Here is a 16,101-nt window from a genome sequence, read left to right as displayed (position 1 = left end):
TTCTTATACGATTAGAGTTCTACAGAGAAATAAAATGATACCAATTGTCATATTCCAGGTGCCTTCCCCTCTGCTTGTCTAACAATCTCCTCTAGAAAATTACTGAAAAGTTGTTTTTATTTTAAAATAGCAAAGGATTTCAATATTGCATGTTTTCATGAGCTCTGGTGGTTTATTATCTGTCGTATACCTTTAAGTATTGTGTCACATCAAAAACAGCTACTACTTTTTTTTTAAATCTTCTTGCTCGATTGACTGAAAATTCAGAATGCAGACATTCTTCTCCAACTTATGATAAGTAACTGAACATTAGAACAAGATACAAAGGTTTGCAACAGATAGCAAGTTAGCATCCATGATTTGGGTAAGAATTTCACAAAAATACTTGAACCTAGACAAAAATCCACATGCGAAGTCATGGTTGTTTTATCAGTAGTAATGATGACACTGACACAGTGAGGAACTTAGAATCAGGCAATGATAAAACATGTGAAGAGGCTTGTGTTTAAAATCTAACTCATGTGTTTAAAAACTAACTCTATCTTAGTTGACTCATCCTCAAAGTGGAACCAATCCTGTTCTCAACTGCTAACAGAATCAATCCTGTTCTCAATATTGTTGAGCTCAATGGTATTGACTTCAAGATTAGGAATGGGATAGATGACTATAAGCAACTAGTTATATGATTTCTCTTTTGTTGATAAGAAGTAGGTGGAAATGAGCACACCTTTTAAAAACTATGCATAGAAAAAGATAAACCAAGATGAATAAATACTAATATCCTAACTGGTTTAAAAATGTGGCATACGAAACAACAGAAGTCTCATATTAATTTTTACCTTATTATTTTCAAATAATATGTTATGCCATATACAATAAAAAGGATATCCAACAGAAAGGTCATTTAGAAACTGAAGAGTTCTTGAAATCACGGGCTCACATCTTCCCCGGTACTTAAGATTTGTAACACTAGAATAAACAAAACAAAACAAAAGAGTGAGATTTTATAACACATTTTCCTCTTTTTGAGAAGTGCAGTGCAAAAGCTCAGAGTAGTGGCACATTATACTACGAATGTATTTGTGATATGTCTTAGGATTTTCCATTTATGAGACAGAAAATGCTATAAAAACATGCCATGTCTTTTTCCAGAACAAGGGATTCAAACATTTTTGTAACATTGTAACAAATACATTACTTTTAAAAAAATTCATCATCTGTCATAATGAAATAAATTATCTGAAGCTTACCCCTACTTACATATATATATATATGTGTATATATATATATATATATATATATATATATATATCTTACTCACTTTTCAACACAGTATCTGGCCACTTAACTTCTGTAGTATTTATTTCCCTAATTCTTCACAAGATAAAAACAAATTGCTATAAATTCCCTAGGAAAATTTCCATAGGAGAAATGGGGCACAGCAAAGCTAAGGGCCAATTCACAGAGCTACTGATATACCCAATTCCCAGTGAAACTCTACCTTGCAGTTCTTGTACTAATCCCTATTGTTCCTCTTCCCTACACCAAATACTTAACTAAAGTCAAGATACATAGGGGATACTGAATTTCCCTAATTGCAACCCCTCTCGGACATAGGCATTTAGGAAGCACACTCTGATTAATGAACCAATGCATAAATTATGACATAGGATGACACTAGACCTATTACCAATCCTTGGGGAACACCACATAAAACAACTTACCACTTTTGACAGCAAACTCTTATAGTTAGCCTTTCAGTAAAATCATGCAGCTAACACCAAGCAATGAAGACTTGCTCTACTGCCTTCCAATAGGTTAAGCATGAGACATGGAGCACAGAGCCAGGTCCCTCTACAGCTTCTTACGTACTGTGTGCAGGTCAGTGCAAAGACACCTAAGTGACTTGGGATGGAATCTGCTGTGTTCACCTACTAGATTTATTAGGAGGTGAAGAGGTGGCATTAACCTTCAGATGAAAGGGGTAAATTGAAGCCAGTAAGGTGGAGGAACGTAATTGTTTTCAAATGAGGAGTGGTTAGAACAGTAAGTTAAGAGTCACTGATCTTGCAGTCTGTCATTTCCTAGCTTTCTTATGGGAATGTCATGTAGGCCAGTGTCAACAACCTTACTAAGGTCTGAATGTCTGATACTTACTGTTTCTGTTGTAAACTCCAGCCAGTGAGCCCAAAAAGAAATTACTCCCCCCTCCCCCAAGTAGCCCAAATGCATTTATCACTTGATTATACACTGACTACTAGTAACTTTTTCTAGTACTCCTTTGAGAATCCAAGTTGGGCTGATCAGCGTGTAACAAGTTGCTTCCTCTTAGTTCCCGTTTTTGAAGGCAAGTACTGTGCCCTACTCTTCTGGGATATCACCAACACAACACCCTCAATTGCTCAAAAACCCAAAAGAAAGTTGAATGCTCCTTCCTCCAGACAGGGAGATAATGCTGCATGAGAGAGTCACAGCAGAGTTTCTGGTACTGGATTCATGTGGAGAAATAAAAACAGGCCATCACAGCCTTTTGAAACATAGCTCATTCAAATAAAAAGGCAGCACGACTTCCTGGCTCAGAAGCCCTGAACCTGTTCCTGATCATGACATCAAATTGCTAGGGTGTACCTCAAACTGCCAAGAATAAGTAATTTCAGATTTGTATGCCTCAGTTTCCTTGTCTGTAGAATAAGCATAATGATTCTGACTTTAAGCTGTCAGATCTATTGATGAAAGACCACAATGCAAGAGTGGTCAGCGATCAGTAGCAGCTATTTATACCATGAGGCAATAGGATTTCAATTTTGGGAACATAGAACTTGAAGAAGAGATGTTAAATGCCTTAAAATCAGCATTGATTATTGCTTTTACGTATTCACAGGCTAAGGAATGTACTACACCACATAAACTAAACCTCTTTTTCAGGAAGTTATAAACTCAAGAATGCAGTTTAAAGCATCTAACTGTTTAGTATTATTTGCTCAGGAAAAGGCAAATAACAATGCAATTACCAAAGCAGTATTCCTCAATTTAGATTTGCAAACAAACATTGATTTACTTTAGAAAATCTCTATGAAGAGCTACAGAGGTTCAAATTGCCTTAAAGAAATAACCCATTCTAGCAAGTCCGTAATTCACAGTTTATCCCTACTATGGGGAGTTCTGGAGATGTTTATAGTTGCACTAAATCCTTAACAAGTATATACCATACAAAGCAATAAAAATGAATGGACTACCAAGATTTGACATCAATATCAAAATCATAAAAAGGCTATTTTGCAAAAGAGCAAAATCTTTGTCCTTCAGTAGCCAGATGTAAGACATTTAAAGAAAAACAAAATGTCACACTGACGGCTTGAAGAGAAAACTGTATAAGGAAGGCTCTTCATCCAACATTCAGTGTACTTTTGTATACATCTATTCTTTCAGTTCATGGCTGTATTTGGATGCTGAAAAGATGGAGTAATAACATAAAAGCTAGAAAGTACTCATGAGTGAACAGAGGCTGAAAAAATTTTGATTATAATTGTAGCAATTCCCATTTCTGTTTCTGCCTTATCAATATCAGGCAAGATGAAAGACACATAAAATGTAATATTTTAAGAAACATCTACAAAACATTATAAGTATCTGAGAAAATTTGTAAAGATCTAGAGAGGAATCTCCTAATATAAAAAGCAGTTTTCCACTATGCAAGGAAGAGAAGCCAAGGAATGAGAGAGGAGAAAAATCTGCAGTGCTCGGAGAAATCATGGCAGGACAGCACTTAAATCCAAGTGTTAGTGTCCTTGCCTCTTTCCCTCTCAAGTGGCTTATTGATTTAGAATATGAACTAAATGAAACAGAGTCAAAGGAACCAATCATAAAGTTTCAGATGAGTCACGGAAAATAAAAGCTTCCTCAAAAGCTACGCCAATGCCAAATTCACCAAAACATCTATGGTAGATGAGCATTGAACACATTGTAAAGGCAAGTACAAAAAAAGTGGAAATAAAAAATGGCAGAATATTTCCAGTTTTGGTAACAATACCAGTATCAAAATACTGAACTACACACACACACAAAACCAAAAAAGCAACAGTAACACTGATCCATGCAGAAAAGCTGTAAATGAAACAACATTAAGAATCCAGTACACTTTCAAACATTTGCTTTTAGTTTGCCTTTAGCAAGAAGAGAAGAATAAAAACCTTAGCTTCTGAAAGCTGCACCAAAGAAGCTTCCCAGCTTTCCAACCTCCGAACCCTCCAGCTTGCTATGAGTTTGTCTGTCACCACAACTGCTTACTAATGCAGTTCCATCAGCACACCAAACATCTCTTCCCTTAATATAGTAACTTAAAAGTATTATTTTCAGAGGCTTTGTATTTTTAACCTACAATCTAGAAGGGGAAGGTAAATGATGATTATATACTCCAATCTGCAATTCTCTGGGAAAATGGTTACCGTATCATCCACAGAAGAATCAAAATTCTTTGCATGTATCAAGTCATTATGATATGCGGGCAGGGAAAGAAACAAGGCAAAGGTATCCACTTCCAGCCTCTTAAATCCATTTCATGACTTCACACCCCCCCACCCCACCCCCAACATTCTACTGTCCTTAATTTCCTGTCCAGTCCTCAGTTTACGATTCAGAGAGACCTCTTCAGACACATGGACTGTATCATGCTGCTCTTAAAAGTTCCGTGTGGTGCACAGCAAAGGATAACCCTTCATAAAAGATGTAGCAGTTCTTATGGCAGTAGTGGATGGGAAACGATACTGCTGGAGCATAGAAGTGGAATGCCCAGCTTAAAAGAGAGAACTGAAAAACATGGTGCAATTTAAAAAAGAAAATTTGAGAGGAGGAGACAGAATCAGGGACGCAAGGTGGAAAAGCAAAAGCAACGCAGAGTCAGCACAGAAAAGGGAGCGCTGAAGATTGAGTATGTACGGTACAAAGACAGAAAATCCATTTGGTCACATGGATGGTAGGTACCTTCTCCATTTATCATTGTATGCCACGGTGCTCAAATATTGCTTACAGGCCACTTGGTAAGTGCCCAAAGAATTAATCCATCCTCTTTCCAGGAGGCCTTGAACCCCTTCTCTGAAATATAATGGGCAAGTATGTTATCACCATAAAGCTGAGGGATCCCAGGAATGCTATACTACCTGCACACGCATAGGTTACTGTACTTCACATGCACAGGATATTTGGTAATAAGACAAAGAAGCAGTTGCAAAAGGTAAGTTGCTACCAGCCAGAAGAGATGTCAACTGCTGCAAATCAGCAAGTTTGGGTATGGTGGTTTGTTTGTTTGTAAACCATGTAAATTTAGGAATAGTCTTGGTCTCAAGTTAAGGATACTGCAAATATACTTGCATTATAAAAAACATAAAGATAAAAAAAATCATACCTTTTAAACAAAACTTTCAAAGTTGCTTAAGGTGTCTGCTATTCAATTTCCATTAAAGTGCAAGAAAAATGGGCATCCAAATCCCTAAAAAGACTTTGAAAATCTCTTCCTTATGTGGTACTTAAGTTTCAGTAATAACAAAGCTAGCAATTTGTTGGCAAGAAAGCTCTGTACAGTGATGTTTTAATTATTTCTTGTAGCTTATCATTTACAGTGAAAGCTCTCTGTGGCTCAATGACAGTGATTGGATATATACTTTTCATTAGAGCTGGACAAAGGTGAATAGTTACAAAAATGCACATTCTGTTGTGAACAGAAGTGCCAAGTTTTAGTTTGCTGTGATTCATGAAGTCATGAGTGTTCAAAAAAATATTCAGAGATGCAGACTTTTTGTACTTATGTATTACTTAAACATTGTCACATGGAAAATCTCTCTATATGTATGTATATATGCATCCACCATAGTGAAATCATTACAGCAGTACAAAAAAAAAAAAAAGGCAAAAAACATCCAACAGCAATGTTTGGATATGCATCTTTCATTCATGTTTCAGTTATCTTATAATGATCAAAAATACTAAATATTTGGGCAAGTATTTTGTAAATCTACCTCATCATAAATCACTTCCACCTGAATTTGATAATAATTGAAAGGAACCAGAAGAGGCTCACAAAGAATAAGTGAAGAAAAGGAAAGGTGCTTGCAGCCAAAATAAATACAAGACACTTTTAGCCAAATGCCCAGGACAGGCTTAAGGAGCAGATGGAACTAAAACTACTCCAGTCTAAATATTCCTTACCTCTTACCTATACAGGGAAGCATCAGGGCAGGTAGGTAGCTACTGTTCAAAGGGATGACCAATGGAAGGAGAGGACTACTCTTGGTTTTGGGTACAGTGCCTCATTCCTTGCCTTAAGAGTCCTGGCCTTGCTCCACTTTCCAGTAGGACAAGAGGCATAAGAACATGTGTCAGGGCTGTTTTGGGAGGAAGTAGGAGCCAACAAGGATAGAGAACTCCATAGAGACAGAGGAATAGTCTGTGCCTTTGAAAACCAGTACCTCAGGGCAACAGGCTAAGAAGAAAGTCTAAGGAGACAGGCTGAGACCTTAAGTCATAGTCCTTCTCCAGAATCTTGTCACCCACTGCAACCCTAGTAGCTCCATCAAAATCCCATTGCTCCCTCTTGCCTGTCTTCACACTCATGTAACTCCTCCCAGCTTATCCCTCATTGAACCTACTCTACTGTTGTTACGATGCTGAACACAGCTGAGAAGACTTAAGATGCCTTGCATATTAGAAAAATTCTGTTTGAGATTAGGTATTTTTTCAGTTGGCCTTTCCCCTTCCACACATATACCCTATAAGGTGATGGTCAAAGCAAGCAAAGACAGTGGATGCTAAAAGAACTACCCTGTAAAATTCCTGGTAAGACTGTGATGAAAATACAGCCATTAATGGATATTCTGACTACATAAAACTCCATCCCTTCAGAAATGGTTTAACAGGAATTCAGTAAAAGGCACATTCATTAACTTCCAATGAAAAGGTGATAAAAGGTCTAGGATCTGATATGACAGGAGTACTTTAAACTATAGTCAGAAGGTCTAAAGGACACCTATTACATTGACAAATCTCAAAATATTTCTGTACTTTGAAGAATATCTATTTCATACAGCCTTTAATCCATAAACTGAACAGTGGCTACTGCAGCTACTAGTAGCTATGACACAAGTATTTCAAATTGTTTTCTGTTAATGAAAGAACTCACTGAGTTTGATCACCAATGCTCTACTGCAAAGCTGCTACTAATGAATTCAAAAGAGCAGATTAAAGCTACATACATAAAAGTGAACTACTGAAAACAGAGAGATCTGGAAAAAGACAGCTCCATAGAAAATGTGTTCAAGATCTCAAGAAATCAAAGACAAGTGCCATTTATCCATCTAAACATTACTGAGCTCACATTGCACTTCAGGAAACTAGAAACTCCACGTGTCAACCAGTAAATTATCACAAAAAGAGGTTAAGTCTCCAACTGCAGAACAAAAAAAATAATTAATATGTTCTGGTAGAGTACAACTTGTTTGACTACCATAAATTCAGTTGCTATGTTTACTCTTCACACCAAGTATAAAACGCTTCCTGCATGCATCCTTCATTGAATTCTTTAATGGCAAAGTGGAAGGAAATAACCTGACATTGTCTTTTGATCATCCCACAGTGCTAATGGCAGATTATGATAAGGTACTTTCTCCAACACGTTCTGATTTGAAAGACTGGTTGTCATTAGCCAGGCAACAATATTCTTTCAAGCATAACTCCTCTATTCCACACAATGCTCAGCTTAACAAAACAAACTATACAGTCTCAAACATTGTTGTGCAGTTACTATATGAGAATACCGCCACTTTAACAAGAAAGTGCGCACTAAAAATTCCCTAGCGTTTCCTTTCAATCTAGCGTTAAGGAATAATATATGACAAATTTCACCTACTTAAAAAAAAAAAAAAAAAAAAAAAGGTTCTGTAGGGTAAGACAGAACAGTAGACTAGTGGCTTTCTAAAATAAGTGTGGTTAAAAATACTGATTACATCCACAAGAGAAAAAGGTGAATGGTCTCACAGTCATGTATCCTGCCCACTGCTGTTACAAATGTGCTAAGATTATTCTCAGTAACAGCACCAGAAATGCTGCCAGACTGGATTGCCCCATCAGACCCTAGTTTTTGGATTATATATCACTATGTTACGCTTTCACACTCAGATTTTCCAATTGGCATGCTATCACTGGGGACAAGCTCGTTTACTTTAATTGACACAAACACGAATGTGTTTATACAGCGGTTTCACAGCTAACTCCTAGAGCTACTGACTGAATTGTCCATTTCAAGCTGTAACATCCATTCTGTAAAATGAAATTGATCTTCAATCTAATCAATGAACAATTCATGTTTTTAGGAAAATACAGGAAGCCATGAGGAAAGAGAAAATAAAAATACAGACTGTGTAATCGAAAAAGCAGCACTGATTTTTGCTTTTTACATACCTAGTTTTCTTTTAAAATCTTCCATGTAACATAAAAACCTAACTATGTTTTTTCTTGATTTACAGTACTTGTGCAAATACAGCTCTATCCAATCTAAACACATGTAGTACTTATCATACAACTTGTTATAAATGATATACTGTTATTTCCTCAATTGGGAAAGGCAACAGAGATTTCGTCTCAATGGCCAGCAACAAGTAGAAAAAGAGAAGCAAACTGATGCATCTGGTCTCCAAACAACAGTCCTTTTTCCCGCTCTTTTTCCTCAGTTGTTCAAGTTTCACTGTAGTTTGCAACAACAAAACGAAGCTTAGCTGTCTAGTACCATGATGTGGACTGCTTCCAGAAACTGTAGAGTAAGTATCCATCGGTATTTTTCGATTCATCACCATCCATTTACCTGTCTTCAAAGCATACTCCAGATAAGTATCAAGGTTTGATGGGTACCATTGTTATCCTAAGGCAAGATATAACACTCAACTTCTGGTTTCAAGGAAACAAAGCATTTATGCCTTGTTTTTCACAGAAAAGTTAAGTCATATTAGAAAATGACCTTGTCTTAATTGCTACTATTTCTCAACGTTGGTAGTCACGGTAGCAAAAGACAAGCCATGTTTAATACTGTCCGAACAGGTCATGGCTAACCTGGCAACATCAGTAGAGATATTTCTCTAGTAGGTCGAAGTCTACTGACAGTATTTACGGGTCTTATAAATCAGATTTAGAAGTCATGAAGTAAATGACAGGATGCAGCATCTTCCTCACCATAGACTAAAGAGATAAGGTACTTGTTCCTCTTTCTCCAGGCACATTCAGAACTCATTGTCTCCTGGGGACTCCCAGATTTTTTTAGTGGATATTCACAATTTTTCAGAGGGACCATTTTGTTTTGCTTCAAGAGCAAAACTGTTTTTAGATGAAACTCTTTTTGAGTCAGGAGAAACTATCAAATCTCATGAAGGACATAAGTAATAAAAGACAAAATCCTGGTAGTTTTGCTGGCACCCAAGGAAAGCAGCTGCAGCAGAGGCATGAGAAAAAGGTAGCTTCTCCAGAGTAATTATCTAGGATTATTCTTAAGAGAAAATATTTCAACGCTTATCTGCTAGAATAACACACCAGAATAAGTTCTGCCAAATGCCAGAGATGAGAAGACAAGCTGACAATAATGACCCTTGTCTCCTTCAGTATGAGGCCTTAAAATCCTCCTCTGTGAATCTGTATTTTTAAGAGAGCAAATTTTGCCAGATCTTGCCAAAAAGCAATCCAAAAGAGCCTCTCCAGAACAAAGAAAGATTAGTTTAACTTGGTCAGTTCCCTACTGTAAATTACCATGAAGCTTTACAGGCAATTCCAGTGACATCTGAGGGTGCCAGGAATGACAAGTAGGGAATGGTGTGGACTGCTTATGCCAGGCTGTCACTGAACAAGACTCTATGAAATCTCAGCTCTATTCTCCCATAAGCCATTTCCAGAGGTGATGCAGGCACTGTGGAGGACATATCTAGCTGCAAGTGTTTATTTAGGGGCCTGCAGTACCTTCAGAAAATAAGATACAGGTGCTTTGGAAAAAGGTTATCCATTACTTCAAATATTTAAAATTTAAGGAAGACTTTTTTCTAGCAAAGAGCAAACAATGACAAAATAAAACTCGGATTTTATGTAAACATTAAAGACAAAACAAAATACATACAGAGTAGAACCCAAGCACAAACTCACATTTTTGTCATAAATGTTTCCAGAACATGGTTGTCATCTGTTATTCCTAAGACTTCTGACATTCGGGCATACACCTGGAAATAAACATTTCAACAGTAACATATCATAGACATTTACAAGTGCCAACATTTTCATTTATTCTAAAACTTTCCCTATTTTGATTTTGCATGAGAAAAGTACAGGCACAAATGCCTGTCCATCCAATCTTGCTGAAGCATTTGTAAGAGATGGCTTATACACTCTCCAATACGTGAATTTGGGACTGATAGGCTTTTACTTGCCCCTGCATGCATTTCTTCCCACAAAGGAGATGTAAGTTTTCCACATTAAACTCACTTTGTTGTTCACAGAACCATACGGTCTCTATTCAAAAAGCCTGGTTTATTATAAAAAATTGCAAAGGGATGGAGAAAACATGCTTCTGTTGGTCTCTGTCCTCAGTGGGATACGATTCAACACTGTCCTTTAGCTTGCATTTGCAAGTTCTTGCACTGCCAGTCATAAAATCTGGTACATTAGGTACTCTTCAGACATTTGTTTTTGTGTTCTCAAAGGGAGAACAAAGGCTTTGGCAACCAAGTAACTTGCAGTTGTATACTTTTCCCCTTTATTTCAGATCCAAGACATATATTACCAGCCAAGTTTTCCTGGTACCCTACCTACTGGATCAAACTGCCACTATGATGCAGTAACAAATGCACAGGACACATCAAGTATTTTTTTTCCTTACTGTGTAATCTTCATAAAATTTTCTGGTAGTTTTAGCAGCCTAACATTTAGTTTGGATAAAAACATTCAGTTGGGTTAAATCAACTTCAGAAACAGAAGGGAGACATGTACTGCAAAATTTCTTTACAATCCTCTGCTAACTCACTTTACTCTGAGCTAAAGTAACTCTGCTATTTGCTTACGACTGGGCTAAATGCAGATCTACCAGTCAGTACATTTCATTTCAGTCATTTTAACCTTTAGTGACACTAAAACAAATATTATGGGTTCTATGTAATTCTTCCATATGATGTGATCGAGTCAAGTATCACTAAGGTCTGAAATGAGAGCACCCGGCACAGCACACGTAGCCCCGGTTACCCAGCGGTGAAAGCCTGGTGCCATCTAGCTGTCAATTTTGTCCGCTGACATTACATATTCCACACAAATACCAATGGACTTTAGCTAACTCAATACTGCTGTTACTGTACCTAAACTTGCTTGTACCAATCTCCTTTCTGGTAGTGATGCAATCCCATGACTTAAAAACCAAACCAGCAGTATTCTACCTCTGAGGAAGTCCATAATAATAATAATACAAATAATACATAATACAATAAAACCTGTATTTTCATGTCCCAAAGACTATAGTTTTAAATCCAAGCATAATAAAGGCATAAGGAAATAAACTTGCAGCTCTAACCAGAAATTGCACCAAGATTGAGGATAATGTAACTTGTAAGATAACTTATCCTTTTATACTTGTATGAATGTAATTTATTGTGACAAAATCAGTAGTGAAAGGACAATAAAAATATGAAAAAAAAATGTAATATACAATACAATCCTTCAAACATTGCAAAATACTATGTTCACACAGTAAATGTGAAGTTATCATTTACAGTAATTAAACATAGCAACAATAATATACTCAAATATAAAAATAATACCTTCCAATTAAAAAAAATCATCTCTCTAAATAGTGCACTGCTGAAATGCTATAGCAGCTGCAATGTTAGCTAAGTTTAAGAATTTCTGTATTTGATATGAGGAAAAGAGAAAAAGAGATAGCGAGGAACGTAAACATATCAGCAAACACACATTTATGTTAAGATCTTTCCTTTCTGCCACGGGAAACCAGTGGCAGAAAGGGAGTGTGAGCAAGTGCATGTCGTAGTAGCACCGTGCTCTGTTGTCAAACTAGGCTCTCCCCACATCAGAGTTTAACAAATAAAATACTAAAACAGCAGTCAGTGTTGACAAAGAGCAGTGCTTTAATCCACAATTATCCTTGTAACTCTTACTACTCCTTTTATCATCCATTAGCTTTGATTCCATTATCCCATCAAGAACTGTGTCAACGCTTTTGTCCCTGGGGATTTCCCACAACTACTAGGATCTGACAGCCAAGCTTGAGTGCTAAGCAGGATCATTACCTCTTAAATCCACTTATCTGATCCACTGAATAGTAAATTGAAAAGCTCATTAACAGCAACAATCTGATTTGTTTTCACATGTGACAGGGTCATTTCAAGTCAGCATGAATACAGTGCTTGTAATAAAAACTACTACCCGTTCTGTAACGTGACAAATTGTAAGCTAAAATAAATGTGATATTTTAAACACCTTCTTCAAAATCATTTTCAAAACCACCACACACTCTCAGCATGTAAAAATAGAAAAGCAAAAAAACCCCAACCACAACAATGAAACGCCCTTAGACTTTTAAGCACTATAAAAAATTAATGATAAAGCATCTTGGACGTATAATAATAAAAAACACTTCAACAACAAAGCTCGTGCTACATATTCAAAAGGCAGAGAAAAACACCGTTGAAAGGGGTCATAAAAAGACGTGGAATCACATGTGGAAGTGAGGTCATCTTCAGCTTGGTTCCCATCATGGAGCCATGAAGGCAAAGGCAGCGCAGAGCCTTGGGGGGGCCTGCGGGACCTCACAGCCACACACCTGCTCGGCTTCCTCTCTCTCAGACCCCCGCCTTCCTTCTTCCAGCAGGAAAAAACACAAGGCTTATGTTTTTAGCTCCCTCCAGACACTTCAAGGAAGGAGCAGGATAATTAACTTTCAGTAGGAAACCACCACTTTAAGACTTCTGGAAAACCTCTATGCAATCATTCCCAAATCCTTACAACTGCAGAATTTGTAACTTCCAAAACAAATCCTGCATCAACACACAACACTATGCGATCACGCCATGACATCGCCAAAAATGTAAGCTTAACACTAAAATATCCCACTGCCACCATCTCATTCTCACAACAGTTATGAACATAAGCAAAAAATCCATAGAAGTGGTAACATTAGGCTACAATGTTTGATGAGCATCACAGGTACAAGTACATACTCGAGGTCCTTAAAGCAAGCTCAGGCTGATTACCACCATTGCAACTGATACCCACACGGCATTGCTATATTCAAAGGTGACAGCAATGGTCACAACAGTGAAGAGAAAGAAGAGACCAGCAAAACACCTTCAATAATAATCAGTAACAATTTCAAACATATTAAAGCAAGTGTGAAGGCAAGGGATCCAGAGATCCTTTTCTTTTGCCCTGTTTGTACCACTAAAACCACCTCAATGGAATCAGGATGTTCAAGGAAGACAGCAGGTTCACAAGCTCTGGTGCCAGGGAATTTTTTATGATCTAGCAGATTTATCAGTGGTCCAGATTACATGACTGTATACTTCCCAACTACTTGAACTGTACCTGCTGCGTTTCAAAAGGACGAGAAAATAAAATTGTGGAAGCAGTGTTTTATAAAGCAAAGCACTTGTATGTAAACACAGTCCAAGAAAACGGAGAAATAATACAGCAATGACACTAAAACTTTATTTCCTTGACTTCTCTACTCTTTGGCCCTAGATATGTTTAACATTGCTTTGTCTTTTGAGGTCTTCTCTTTTTGGTACTATGATTATAGCTCTGAAGAAGCTAATTATGGCAATTCTTAAATGTGAAGCAGATTACAGAACTGGGAAGCTCAGAATATGAGTTCCTAAAGGTTGTATGGCTATATAATGACAGTCACAGAAATTCAATAACAGCACTGTATGGAATGTACTCAAACGCACCCCATGAAACAAATTAAAACAGAGCAATGAATCTCTCACACTGTGCAAATAAGAAAACACAAGAAAATGTTGGTTTCTATATGTTTCATAAGGGCTATTATAATGAATTAAGATTTTGGATAATGAATCTTCAGAAAATTACAGTAAAGTTATTACCCGTAGGCACAGCATAAATGCTTAAGATATTATAACTTCCTTGAAGCTCTCCAGGCCTTGCTGCAGAGAACTATCACTGCAACATTAAAGTATTTTGTCATGAACATTGAGGGCAAAACCACACCTTAACCATACTTACCGCAACCTGACAGAAGCTGAGCGGGGACAGCTGCTACAACCCAGCCTGGAGTAGCTGGGCAGGAGCACACGTGGCAGGTCAAGGAGAGCACCTCCTTCCCCACAGTCTGTTTGGGGATTCATGCAATGCAGGGGCGACCACCGCAAATTTTTGAAGCTGCCACCTCTCTGACTAATGCCCCTGTGCATCACCCTCTAAAACTCTACACTAACCACGAGTTTCTTTCTTGGTGCAAAGTGCCACAACACAGTTAGTAATTTCCACTGCTTTTCAAATCAAAATCAGGTATTTTGAATTTTTAGCACTTAAAAGCTCCATTACAAACAGCAGAAATCTGGCTTCCAAATCCCACAGACAACTTCTGAAAATCTGAACTGAATCCCCTAATTAGTGTATCAGGGTGCCAGATCTTTCATCTTTACCTCCTGACTAAACTAGGGGCTTAAAAAGCCTTGGCTTTTCTATCCTCTCCATAACAGAGGAAAACCTTGGTCACTCAAACACCTCCATTCCTGACAAGCTGTCTTAAAAAGGTAAGATCTCAAAACACCCTTAACTCGGAATCTAAACTAAGAGAACGGGCTAATCCGTTGTTTTGTAGTTAGCTCCCTAAATGAAAAAAAATTCCAAAACAGGCCATAAGAAATTGCCTCAGTTAGTTTCAGACCAGATCTCTGAAGATCAAGTTGGGCTTTGTGCTACATAAAAAGTAGGCTACTCTCCAATTCACTGCTACGTCTGTTTGTAAGCAACCAGAGGAACTACATCAATTATATAAATGATATACTATCTACTGTCTTACCTATAAACCCAGTTTAATTAAAATACTGCATAAAGTTATCCTCAATTGAAAGATACCTACTGTAAAATAACATTTAAGAATTAGGGTATTGTTATTACAACAAGGTGTAATGTTGTAGGGGAAAGGGTAAATCTGCTGTGTGGCTCAAAGTCATTGTTATGGATGTTACTTCCTTCCTAGTCTGTTGAAATACTCTGTCATCACAAGTTCAGGTAGTAAGAGGTAGTAACAGTTCCCGCAAAGGCTGTTTTCCAGGCCCTCTTCCCCAGTCCCTTCCCCATTAGCTCAATGGAGCAAGAGAATTCAGAGGGGTCTGGGGTGCGAGAGAGATTAACTCCCCGCCTCTTGCTCCATAGAGTGCCATGCAATGCCAGCAATAAACCTTTTCTTAAATGGAAATTGATCTCTATTTCAATGACTTTCTCTCAGCTTTTATTTACTTATTTATTTATTTCTTCCTTTCTTAATTCCTGTTTTCTGAAAACCTTGAAAGAAAGACTTACAATTCTGGTGAACTTACTATGGGAGACCTACTATGAACTAACTACTGTTATTACTGATGTGGCATGAGAAGCATTCCCTAAAAAAAAAAAATAAAAAAATAAATAAAAAAAAATTGGTTTATTTGCTATGTCTTCAGTTAGCCTATTGTTAAAAAGGTGCTTAGCTTTAAAAGTCTTGTTTAGACTTTCATTTTTGCAAAGCACCGTTAGAGATTTTTAATTCCACTGTCTCATTTGTTCCCCTCCAGGGCTTAAAGTACAAATATTATAGTGAAAACTGCGAAATACTATTAACAGCTATTACTTTTTGAACATCATCCAGAAGATTTTTAGTTTTCGAAGCACAGTTCTGGGCTGCACTTTCCATCAGAGCTATACACCGCACTGCAGAGATTCAAGCCATATATGCAGTCAGGTATTTGCTTAACCAGAAGCCAAAATGCTGCTTCAAAATCCTCTGATGATTGAAATGAACCAATACTGTACAGATTACAAGAGCAGATTTGTGCCAGTTGGAAAACTCCAAAAGAT

The 16,101-nt window shown here is 37.3% G+C and overlaps 1 protein-coding gene across 6 annotated transcripts in view; it reads right to left on the bottom strand.

The window, feature by feature from the left end:
* Positions 1-16,101, bottom strand: part of RANBP17 (RAN binding protein 17) — a 166,528-nt gene that overhangs the window by 69,959 nt on the left and 80,468 nt on the right. For all 6 annotated transcript variants that reach the window (XM_075510024.1, XM_075510028.1, XM_075510026.1 and 3 more), the window contains 2 exons: positions 10,168-10,241; positions 896-969 (listed from right to left, as the gene is read on the bottom strand). In XM_075510024.1, coding sequence (XP_075366139.1) covers positions 896-969; positions 10,168-10,241 — 148 coding nt within the window. The remainder of the gene's footprint in view (positions 1-895; positions 970-10,167; positions 10,242-16,101) is intronic.

The sequence above is a fragment of the Mycteria americana genome, chromosome 8, assembly GCF_035582795.1.
Source record: "Mycteria americana isolate JAX WOST 10 ecotype Jacksonville Zoo and Gardens chromosome 8, USCA_MyAme_1.0, whole genome shotgun sequence".
NCBI lineage: Eukaryota > Metazoa > Chordata > Aves > Ciconiiformes > Ciconiidae > Mycteria > Mycteria americana.
This window is presented reverse-complemented; position numbering and strand designations above follow the sequence as displayed.